General features: G+C 38.2%; 1 protein-coding gene across 2 annotated transcripts in view; it reads right to left on the bottom strand.

Moving 5' to 3' along the window:
• Positions 1-12,805, bottom strand: part of NCAPD3 (non-SMC condensin II complex subunit D3) — a 62,696-nt gene that overhangs the window by 24,949 nt on the left and 24,942 nt on the right. For both annotated transcript variants that reach the window (XM_021696237.2, XM_044919319.1), the window contains exons 15-20: positions 12,336-12,470; positions 11,110-11,330; positions 5,033-5,224; positions 4,608-4,705; positions 4,396-4,511; positions 696-803 (exon numbers count right to left, since the gene is read on the bottom strand). In XM_021696237.2, the coding sequence (XP_021551912.1) occupies positions 696-803; positions 4,396-4,511; positions 4,608-4,705; positions 5,033-5,224; positions 11,110-11,330; positions 12,336-12,470 (870 nt within the window). The remainder of the gene's footprint in view (positions 1-695; positions 804-4,395; positions 4,512-4,607; positions 4,706-5,032; positions 5,225-11,109; positions 11,331-12,335; positions 12,471-12,805) is intronic.

Below are 12,805 nucleotides of genomic sequence, written 5' to 3'. Positions count from 1 at the left end.
TTTCATATAGATGAGGAAAATGGCCAATTCTGGTGAAATGATGGCCTCTACAGAAGGGCATCAAAAAGTTTTCTTTACTGACTGTCAGATGTTGGAGTCAGAATTACTACAGCATGTTTCGTTGATGGTCAACCTCGAATCAGGAAACTGGCTCTACATTTACTGGCCCACAGGAATCAACTGCACCAACACAATTTCTAAAGCAGGGTGCCACGTCATATAGTCTTGCTGCTCCAAGGTTATTTGTATTTTCAATTTTCAAATATTTCAATGTATTTTAGCCATGGCTTCAGAACTGCTCAGCACTATTCCCTAGTTCTACAGTCTGGTATTCAAAGAGCTTTAGCAGACACATTATACTTTAAAAACACATCAAACAAACGAGGCAAAAGAACAAAGAGCATACTGCCTTTATTACTTTCTCACCTTATTATTTCACAACACAGACTGTGTTTTCCCTACTGGATCAGGTACCTCACAGGCTCTAACTGGATGAAGCCTATCCCACCAAGTTTTTCCCCCAGATAATAAGTACATGAGAGAAAAATGAATAGGCCACCAACACAAAAATTCTTCTAAAAAAAAAGTAAGCTCTAGGCTAGGAAAATCCATTAGAAATGCACATTAGAAAGTCATCTTTAGAAAACCTCAACCAATGTAAAGGAAAGGAATGTTTCAGAAAAGTAATTACTTACAAACAGGTCTTCATCCATATTCCCAGGTCCTCTTTGCTTCAGAACTATGTCGGAGAGGGACTGCACACAGGTGGAGAGGACATCCCCACACACCTGCTTCAGTAATTCCTGTTGGCAAGTCAAAGGTAATCTCTGAAGGATTCCATACATCTATGAGACTATCCATGAAACAATTTTCTCAGAAGAAAATCTATGGTCTTCAAAGGCATAACCATAAGCGATGAGAAGTCCTAGCCATCATGCTTTCGAATCTTTGCTCTTTCAGCAATCTGGCTAGAAGAACTAAGCAGAATTCACAAAGAACAGTATAGATATATACAGCATATACACACATATATGACACACACACACACACACACACATATCTTTCTCCATATGCCCTTTAAGAGCAAAAAGCAAATATCTGGGAAGATCCAGTACCCTGATAAAAGACCTATAATGGTGCTCCTCCATTAATAGAGAAAAACACCACAGTTCTTCTAGCATATATAGATGGTGAATTAACTACTATAGCAAATAGTATACTTTAAAAAGACAATAAAAAAGAACAGTTGTTATCCATTTTGAAATGTATTCATTAAAGACAAGTTTTCAGTCCTTGTTAGTTAAAATAACCTCAAGTGGTCGCCATCTCTAGTATATATCACCTCCATGGCAGCTGAGAGAGCTCAGTCACATTCTACAGCTCTCTGACTACATTTTCTCTAGGAGGCCAGTCCAAAACACCCAGGTTGAGCTAAGTGGCTCCACTCCAAGACTTCCATGTTATCCTATGCACATTTCTATTTGAGGAATGATTATATTTTTTTAAAAAGATTTTATTTATTTGAGAGAGAGCAAGTGGGGTGGGGGCAGGGGGACAGAGGGAGGAAGAGAGGGAGCAGGAGAGGGAGGAGCAGACTCTGCGCTGAGCGCAGAGCCCGACTTGGGGCTCGATCTCACAACCCTGAGATTGTGACGTGAACCGAAATCAAAAGTTGGGATGCTCAACTGAATGAGCCACCCAGGCACCCCAGGAATGATTATATTATGTTGAAATCACCTGTTTCCATGTGAATCTGCCCTATTATGCTGTGGGTGCCTTAGGAAGGGACTCTGTTTTAACCACCACCCCAGGGCCCAGCAGCACTACCACAAAATGGTGCTCAATGTTTACCACATTGGGGCAAACTATCACTGTGATCCAAATGTTTTTAGTTTGACTTGGCCTAAAATGTTTCAAACTGATTGTCTTTATTACTTTTTATAGAATTATTATATTTATTTTAATAGATTGCACAGCCTAGGCTGTGATGCTGTTCAGGAGAACTTCTGAAATCTGTATGCTCTATCCTGGCAAGAAGACAAAGGTTAACTTGTGTGAGACCTCAAGCCTAGAACTGGGCTGGGTAGTTGGACTAGAACTTTTGGAATCACAGAATCTGGGAGAGAACTGTCACGGCCATCTAATCCTGGGAATCTCTTCACACAGGGACTCAAGTTGTCCAGCTTCTCTGTGAACACCTCCAATGATTTAGGATGTGTTTTGAGGCAAGTCCCTCCATTTCAGGCAGACCTCAGTATGTTTTTTCTTTAGTTGGCTAATGTTTGTCTCCTCACGATTTCCACTCATTGGTTTGTGATGCCAAATAAATCTAATTCTTCTTTCATTTTAAGGTCCTTCATATATTGAACTTAGCTAGGCAGCTTATCCCACATAATTCTTCCCTTCACCAGCTAAACACCCAGGTCCTTCAGCTGTTCCTTATACAACCTGCTTTGCAACTTGCTCACCAAATTGCTCTCCCATTGATATATTCAATTTTATCAACATTTCTCTAAGGAGTTGCTGCTGAAATTAAATTAGAACATGCCAACTTAGATTTCACCAGTACAAAGGGGAGAACCATCACCCCTCTTATTGTAGTCACTATTTCTATTAATACAGTCCAAGATCTCACAGACTATTTCCAGTGATAGCCACAAAACACTATTAACTGGTACCAGGCTTATAGATAGCAACAGTGCCCCCAAACCCATGTCTTTTCATATACAATGCTGTTGAGCTAGATCCTGATCATCTATTCTTTGGGCAATTTGTTTTTCTCAGTAAAATACAGAATGTTCATTTACAGAGAAAAGGAAAAGAGAAGCATGTTTAGGGGAAACAACCAGGTCATACGAATTTAAAATACCCTAAGATGCTAGAAAATCTTAGGGCCTCAGTCCATTGTCTACCACCAAGGGAAGTGGTATTGGCAAAGCTACAACCCTGGCCTTTTTTCAAATGTGGTCATAATCTGTTTTAGTTCTGTTTTTAAATGTGAAGATGACTGTGTCTTCCTCACAGGCTCTAAGAATGATGTAACTTACTGTGCTAACAACTGTGGGCCATTAGTGAGCAGCCAGTGGCTTCTTAAGGCCCCAACGCCACCAGTATTATACATCACTCTTCCTCCAGCCAGTGCTGGTGAAAAAAAAAAAAAAGATTGGGAAGGCAGTCAGAGGCCTTAGTTCCAGGCATGGCTCTGCCATTAATCAGCTGTGTGCCACCAAGAAGACATGCCGGATCACAGTTTCATAATCTGCCATATACATTTCTCCCTGCTTTTCCCTACATCATTCTTTCCTCGTGAACAGCTTTTGTTTTGTTTTAACCTGTTTTCTGCTATTCAAATATGCTCCCTACTTAGGTAATGTTCCTTATTTGAAGTTTTTCTTGGATCAAGAGATAAACGGCTAGAAAAATCAAACAAAGCAAGTATCCCTTTCATCAGACGAGCCAAAAGGTACATGCCAGGAAAACACCAGACACCATTTACATGGGAAGAGCTGGGTATTTTTAGTTAAGTACATTTCAACCTGTTTTCAGTCCTAAGCAAAAAAAGTTATACTTTCCTATTATATGTTACTACAAATAGAAGATGTAACATAGCACATACCCTCCCCAATGTCTATCACCCAGCCACCCCATGCCTCCCACCCCGCACCAGTCCAGCAACCCTCAGTTTGTTTCAAGGAAGGACTTCCTTTAAGGAACTTATATATAAGAAAAAGAAGCACAGGAACGTAGCTGAATGAAGCAAAAATATTTTTATTCTGGGAAACTTAAAAATATTCCAGCAGTTATTTAAATTAACTTTTGACTTCTAGAATCATAATGACCCATCCTAAAATTTTTCGTAATGATTAGCATTGTCTAGGAGTGTATTTCATGATAAAAACAGAATACATGGTAATAAAGTAACTTATTAGAGAAACTGATATGGATATCTTTTAGGGAGTCAAAGTAATGGCTCTGTCTCAGGCAAAACCCTGGCTTGGATTTGTGTGTATGTTCTACAGAAAATATGAGCTGTAGGTTCTGCCCAACTCTGGGGACATGATATAGGAAGAGGTATTAGAATAATATAGCCTTACAGTAACAGGACAGGTATTTTCCAGGAGTATGACCTCTCAAATGATCAGAAATCATTTCCTAGAAGACACTTGTACCTAGAACCAAGGTGGTGACTTCCTGAGGGAACCCTGTGTCATTAGTAGCCAAGATCTCAGGGAATGTCAACTTCTTGTCACATAAGTATTTACTTGTAGTATCAGCTGCTGGAGACTACCCATTCTTGTAGGTTCTCCACAGAGAACACTCTTCAAACTTCAAAACACAGTAGTATGTATAAGTACAAACAAACGACATACATATCCAGGAGAGTTTGTAGCGTACCTGTTCTTCCACAGATGTCTCTGCAGATGCTCTACAGAGTCTTTGCAAAGTATCAACAGCTGAGCTGATCAACTCTAGAGACCACTGGAATCCATTCAGCTTACACTTGACCACATCTAAAAAGAGAGTCAAAAACCCTCCAAATTTAACTGCTTAAAATATATATAAAGTGAGAAGCAAAGCCTTTGCAAGATTCTCCAAAAGACACTCACCAGTCACCTTGTCCCGGGTGCTCTTAGGAAGATGCTTTGCAATATGCCCAATAACACACAGAATATGTCCTAAGGTGTTTGAATTGGGATTCTGTTGACTAGGAAAAGGACATAAGGAATATCAATATAGAGCCAAAATAAACTCTGCTGCCAACCAATAGTCTCTGGATTGTTAATACTGGAGGAATGTAGGGTAGCATGGTTTAGGAGTCAAGTTGTAGGAGCATTAAGGCACTTAAATTACTGGGACAAAGGGTAAACTGAAAGCTTAACTTATTCTTATCTTTCATGTTTGTTTTTATACCAGAATTTAAAGACAAGATCTATGTATATGAATAGCTATGAAATAGCCCACTTCCTTAAGACATGAGCTTTGTTCAAGAATCTTCAGTGTCTATCAGCAACTACATTATAAGCATGCAAACCTGCTGATTTTCTCCCAGGACTCTATTATTTTGGTGTAGTCCAGCTTGGGGGATGAGCAAGCAATCTTGGAGAGCAGCATCCAGGCTGGTGCAGAATGTTCTGTGCCAGTGTAGGATATCACATTGTTTATAAAACTGGATGAGAATTTCTCTTTCTTGGACCAGATATGAAAAGCCTTATTTAAATAGCGGCTAGAAAAAAAGATGGGAAAGAACAATTCTAACTGTAAATATACAAAACTATTCAGAGCAGCCCTCAGTGAAAGGTTACCACCTTCTGTTGCTCCAGGACTCCTCTGGCACATCAAACGTCTATGCAGAAGTTCCTGGCTAGTGACATATTTGATACCAAACTAGCAACTTTAAAATTTTTATTATACAGAATAAAATATATTTATTTCTCCCCTTATAAAGAATTTATTTTTAAAGCAAAGAATAAAATTTCATAATTCATTTGAGACCCTTCTTATCCTCATTCCCTCCAAAATTGCTATATAAACATAAGGGATGAGTTACCAATAACAAATACATCCATAGTTTAGAGGGTTTTAGTGACAAAAAGCATAGACATTGCTGTTTTTTCAATAGAAGGACTGGAGACAAATGACATCCTAGCATTTAAATATGGTGATATTAAACAAGCTAAACTTTGCTATGACCTGTCAATACCACTCAGAAATCCATATTTCGAACCCTTTAAAAATAAAACAAAAAAATGCTTCTGGCGTATTAAGTGCTGGTGTTATGTCATTGTTTTATATCATTTCTTATTTGACTTCTTTTCATAGCACTGAACGAGATCACATGACTGATGAAACAAATGCAGTGTTACATATCTAAGCAAAGAGAAAAATACACTTCTTCCCACAATTAATTTTTCCTAAACTGCTAGGAACATACACACACACTCATACACACTCATATACCAAGACTTTCTCATTAAGTGAAAATAAAAGAAAGGAATTCTCAAAGCATGCAGAAAACAACTGTAACAAAATAAACACATCTACACATAATAACCATATCCACATAAATTAACGGTTTTATAAATTAGCTACTGATTAAAAATCTATCTATAAACATCTAGAATTTTACTGCAGGTAACTCATAACATAATTTATATCTAATTACGGCCCAAAAACAACATGCATGCAATCAGCAAATATTTTAAAATTTATTAAGAAGAATCACACAAAATATTAATGTTTACTCTAAGAAATGAACAGAATGGGAAAAAAAATCCTCTGAACTTCCAGTTTTGAAATCTCAAATTTGGCTCTTCTGACAACTCATACCCCTCCACATCAGCTGTGCAGTTCCCAAAAAGCCTCCCTCAATTAGCTTACCCCCCCGTTAGCCCCACTGTTGATCACAAGCCACTCCCTATCAAATCAGAATGTTTTCAACAGATACTAACCTGGTTCTTTTGTACCGCACCACTGACCTCTATCCTAGTATCCAAACCAATGGACTGTGTTCAGTCCCCATTTTCCATAACCTCTGCCAGACATTACTGACCACTTTCTCTGCCCTCGTACTCTGGTCTGTGGTCTACTTGTTGGATCTCTTTTATTTTCCCTTCACTAATTCCTTTTCTTCAAAACACTCTAATGGCTGATTTTGAAAAGTTCTATTCTTAGTCCTCTTCTCTTATCTACAACAGAACCCTGGATGATCTCATTCATTACCAAAATGAATTACCACTTAGACATGAGAAAGCATCACAAGCACACATTTTTTTTTTTTAATTTAAATTCAAGTTAGTTAACATATAGTGTAGTATTGGTTTCAGGAGTACAATTTAGTAATTCATCAGTCATATACAATAGCCAGTGCTCATCCCAACAAGTGACCTTCTTAATGCCCATCACCCCACCGACCTCCCCTCCAACAACCCTCAGTTTGTTCTCTATATTAAGAGTCTCTTATAGATCGCCTCCCTCTCTGTTTTCATCTTATTTTATTTTTCCTTCCCTTCCCCTCCCCATGTTGTTTTGTTTCTTAAATTCCACATATGAGTGAAATCATATATTTGTCTTTCTCTGATTTACTTCGCTTACCATAATACACTCTAAGTTCCATCCACATTGTTGCAAATGGCAAGATTTCATTCTTTTTGATCACTGAGTAATATTCCATTACATGCACACACACACACACACACACACATCTTTATCCATTCATCAGCTGATGAACATTTGGGCTCCTTCCATAATTTGGCTATGGTTGATAGTGCTATAAACACTGTGGTGCATGTGCCCCTTCAAATCAGTATTTTTGTATCCTCTGGATAAATACCTCGTAGTGCAATTGCTGGATCATAGGGTAGTTCTATTTTTAACTTCTTGAGGAACCTCCATACTGTTTTCCTGAGTGGCTGTAGCAGCTTGCATTCCCACCAACACTGCAAAAGGGTTCCCCTTTCTCCGCATCCTCGCCAACATCTGTTGTTTCCTGACTTGTTAATTTTACCCATTCTGACAGGTGTGAGGTGGTATCTCACTGTGGTTTTGATTTGGATTTCCCTGATGATGAGTGATGTTGAGCATCTTTCAATGTGTCTGTCAGCCATCTGGATGTCTCCTTTGGAAAAGTGTCTATTCATGTCTTTTGCCCATTTCTTAACTGGATTAGTTTTTTGGGTGTTGGGTTTGATAAGTTGTTTATAGATTTTGGATACTAACCCTTTACATGATGTGTCATTTGCAAATATCTTCTCCCATTCCGTAGGCTTTTAGTTTCGTCAACTGTTTCCTTTGCTGTGCAGACATTTAAATTGGACTTCCATCTCCTGCCTTCCCTCTGTTCAGATATCTGCCCTGCCTCTGCTTTCCATACCTCCAGTGAATGGAAATCCCATTTACCAGTTATTTTGGATAGAATCATGGAGACTTCAGTCCTCTAAGCCTTTGCATTGCTATTTTCTGTCTGGAAACTCTATTATGGCTGCCTGGTTAATTTCTACTTATTCCACCTTTGGGAATAATTCAGCTCTTGTCACCATCAAAAGGAAGCCAACCTAAGCTAAAAAAAGAAAAATGTTAAAAAAAAAAAATCACCAAACTGCTCTATGCCCTCCCTCTTTGCTCCTAAAACTCACTTTTTACTAAAATTGTGAATTTATTTTGTCTCTTTCCACTAGACTGTGAGCAGTTTGAGCAGAGGAAGTGCACTGATTCCTTTTAACCCTCAAATCAAAACTTTACCAATTCTATAATTCCACTTGTTAAATATCTTTAAATATACTTCATTCTCTTCATTTCTACTGCCTTCTCCTTGATGCAAGTCCTCATCATCTTTAACTTAAATCATTTCAGTGCTGGCCTGTTTTCTTAGATTCTAGTTGTCTCCTGGTCACCAAGCACAAGTCCCTTTGCTACACTTCCTGTGAAACTGAAAGTGGAGCTGAGAAGCCAGCAGGGGGGAGCTCTCACACCTACTACTGATCATCAATTGCAGACCCAACAGAAAGAAGCTGACTTTACTACTACAGCCAAGAAGAAGGATTCCTCCTAGCCTGGTGACAGCCCGCCAATGGAGAGTCTGTCACAACTCAGCCATGGAGAAGCCATCACCACCTTGAACTCTCACTTTCTTTCTTTCTTTTTTTTTTTTTAAAGATTTTTTATTTATTTGACAGAGAGAGACACAGCGAGAGAGGGAACACAAGCAGGGGGAGTGGGAGAGGGAGGAGCAGGCTTCCCGCTGAGCAGGCAGCCCGATGCGGGGCTCGATCCCAGGACCCTGGGATCATGGCCTGAGCCGAAGGCAGACGCTTAACGACTGAGCCGCCCAGGTGCCCCTGAACTCTCACTTTCTTTCAATGGGCTTTCCTTCAAAGCAGCTCTTCCCAATGTCTCCCTTTTCTCTAAAAACTAACAGTTCCTCTCCTTTGATCTCCAGACTTGCCTGTGGTTTGTCATAGCTCTGCTATTCCCGTATAAACCCATTTTGCTGGTAAAATAACTGGGTGTTTTATTTGCAAGGTTAACACTTCCTAAAATATAAAATCCTCTATTACCCATCCACTTTAAATTCATCAGCAGCCTCCCCCTCCCATTCTGTTTTCAATCTAAAGTCAAACTCCTTGGTATGCTATATGTAACAAACTCTGCAGTGTGTGGACCCTGCTTAACATCTCATTTCATGTGCAGTCCAACAAGCACCGTTTCCCCACCCACAGTGAAATCCTATGGCTCCTAACAGGACACAATGCTTATGCTTCCATGGCTTTGCATTGGCTGTTTGTTTCCCATGGCCATGCCCTTTTGCCTCCTTATTAACCTTCAAGATTCAAATTCAAGAGTCATCTGTTCTGTGAAGTCTCTCTCTTCCTGAACACTTCCTGATGTTCTAGCTACTTTCTGTTTATTAAAGAACATACCACAAGATTTTGTTTACAAATGTTTATAGAACTCTATTCCACCAGCTCTTACTTTTCTCAATAATCCTTTTTGAAAACCTGATTCCCAAGCTCAGTAGTTCTCATACTTTTTCATCTTTGGGCACTTTTGAACTCAAAAAATCATGCACCACCTTGAAGAGCTTTGGTTTATGTGGGCTATATCCTGCTGTGCAGAAATTAAAACTGAGAAAATTAAAAATATTTATCTACTAATCTAAAAATAACAATAAGCCAATTACATGTTAACATAAATGTATTGTTTTACAAAAAAATCACAATCTTTCTCAAAACAAAATAAACTTGGTGAGAACAGTGTCATTGCTTTTACTTTCTGTAAATCTCTTTATGGTCTGGCTTAAACAAAAGACAGGTGGATTATTATAGCTGCCTCTGCATTCAATTTGCTTCAATATTATCATATGGTTCCAGAAAACTCTATTGTACTGTGAAAGAATAAAAGTGAAAAATGGCATATAACATCTTAATATCATGATCAAAACAGTCTGAGCTCATGAATCCTTCACACTTTGAGGACTGCTGCCCTAGCTCGTTTTCCATAACAGCTATTCCAAAACTTTTTTATACTTAAGACCCTAATTCTATACTCTCCTTCCTAACTTTGAGCAAATAAATTTTTTTTCTTGTGGTAAAATATACATAATAAAATTTATCATTTTAATGATTTTTAGGTGTACAGTTCAGTGGGGTCACACCGTTGTGCAATCATCCATCCCCAGGACTTTGTTATCACCCCACATGAAATGTTGTACCCATTTAACAGTAACTCCCCATTGCCTTCTCCACAGCCCCCACTAAGCACCATTTTACTGGTGATTTGCCAGGGCCACAGAACAGCATTTTACAATACAAAATCTAGTATATTTCTATTGTATGATAATTCCTCCATAAATACATATAAACGAGTAGGAAAGTGTTTCTTACATGATTAAAAAAAAAGAAAAGTCAGTCAAGGTAGTGTAAACACAAGTTAATTGTAAGATTACTGCAGTACAGATTAAAATTTACTAATACAACACATGCTAACCCCTCACTACAGTGTTCACTGTACAGTGTATGCTCAGTAAATGTTATCAAATGGGAAAAATATACTGCAGTGGTATCAAGTCAACCAATCCAATAAGATCTCAGGAAAAGTTTAATTTGAAAGAACTAGGAAGTCATCTTTCATAAAAATGAGTATGTGGAAAGTTACTATTAATATGTCTATCAGTGCTTTCTACTACATATTAAGACATTAAACACTCAGAGAAAAGCAAAGGAGGTAATCAAAGACTTCACAAAAAACTATCACCACAAAAATGCTAAGCGATTTGAATTGGGTCAAGAAAAAAAAGACCAAAAATTGAATCTTCATATATGTTAAGTAATTTGGAAAGCTAATTTTCCAAGACCAATACAGAAATTTTTTTTTATTCTTATGTTAATCCCCTACATTACATCATTAGTTTTAGATGAAGTGTTCCATGATTCGTTGTTTGTGCATAACACCCAGTGCTCCATGCAGAATGTGCCCTCCTCAATACCCATCACCAGGCTAACCCATCCTCCCACCCCCCTCCCCTCTAGAACCCTCAGTTTGACCAATACAGAAATTTTAATAAAAAACTTTTATGGCTTTCTATACGGAAAAGAAGTCACACAGTTAACATACCTTAGTTCCTGGTTTTCTGTACTAAGGAGAGTAAGAAGTGCCCAAGCCAGTACCTGGCTATTGTCTCCAGTGTGGAATTTATTGTAATGCTTAATGTTCTGTAACAGGAGCTGGTCAAGGCATTCCAGAGCCTTTTCCTGCACTGTGCTCTCACAGTCCATCACAGCTGGGATGATCCCTGTCAGCCAGGCTTTCTGTATCTGGACACATCCAGGTTGAGCCTTAGGAATTAAACATCATTAAGTCATAAAGAAGTCTGACACTACCAGAAGTCTAAATACAAATCAGTGAGGCTGTGGTCAATATTTTGAGACTTAAAAATAGTCACACACACACAAGTACAAATAAACCATCCAAGTGAAAAAAAAGATCAACATTTGAAATTTATGTTAAAACAAAGTTCAATCTCCAATTACTGTGTATCTGTGCATATTGAAATTTGAAACTTAGGAAGTCATTACTGTATTAGTAGTAGTAAATCAGCACTTTTTAGTAATTCAAGATGAAGAGCAAAGGATAAATATTCATCCCAAGGAGCAATTAGAATAGATGCTGGCAGAGGAAGTCAAAGTATGCATTGCTTATTGCTTTCTATCATGAAGTAAAGAAATAAACATGCTTTTAAAATTCTTCAAAAGTTTATTATTTGGCAGAAGTAAATTTCGTATCAGATTAGTGGATCTGTTCTTTTGGCAGTTATCACCTACTAGGTGTTATTGTACAAAAATTAATCTAGGCCTCTGACCTAACCAAACTCATTTTAAAATTCATATTTCTAGGGGCGCCTGGGTGGCTCAGTTGGTTAAGCGACTGCCTTCGGCTCAGGTCATGATCCTGGAGTCCCTGGATCGAGTCCCGCATTGGGCTCCCTGCTCGGCAGGGAGCCTGCTTCTGCCTCTGACCCTCCCCCCTCTCATGTGCTCTCTCTCTCTCATTCTCTCTGTCTCAAATAAATAAATAAAATCTTTAAAAAAAAAAAAATTCATATTTCTATGTGAGATTTAAGCTGAAGTCAAGAAAAGGCTAATCACTAGTATTCTCTAGCATTAGTTCATAATTATAATATGAAACAAAATCTATCATATGTAATTGAAAGATACCTCTTCTCTTACACTGTAGAGTCCTACAATAGGCTTGGTAGAATTTCCAATAGGCAACTTAATTTTTCACAAGAGATAATTATTTATGCTGAATTATTTTTAATGTAAAAATGCACTGTTTCTCACCATAAGAAGTTCAGTAAGAGACTGTAAGGCCTGCTTTCGGACAGATACTGCAGGGTCCCGACACTGGTCCTGCAGAAGTGATAGCTCTTCTTTCATACCTGAGATGTCACAGTGTTTCAAAATACTCACTAATACCTAGAAGGAACATATGTAACATGAATTGATGACTTACTCATAGCAAAAAGACACACTGTAGACAAATAGAAGACTTAAGTCTGTGGTTCTTAACACTTTTGAGGTCACTGATCCATCCCTCCACCTGGTAACATCCCACCTTTTCAGAATCTGATGAAAGCTAAGGCCTCTCTCTGGAGAAAATTTGACATACATTTTACATAAACAAGTATTTACAAAGAAATTCAGGGGTTACATGCACCCTATCAAAATCCATCCATGGTCCCCAGATTAAGAATCCCTAATCTAAAAAATGTTAAGGATATAACTATGTGATTCTTAAAAAGTCAACAACC

Source organism: Neomonachus schauinslandi, chromosome 11 (assembly GCF_002201575.2).
Source record: "Neomonachus schauinslandi chromosome 11, ASM220157v2, whole genome shotgun sequence".
In the NCBI taxonomy this organism is placed as follows: domain Eukaryota; kingdom Metazoa; phylum Chordata; class Mammalia; order Carnivora; family Phocidae; genus Neomonachus; species Neomonachus schauinslandi.
The sequence above is the reverse complement of the archived record's forward strand: the minus strand, read 5'-3'. Positions and strand labels throughout refer to the sequence as shown.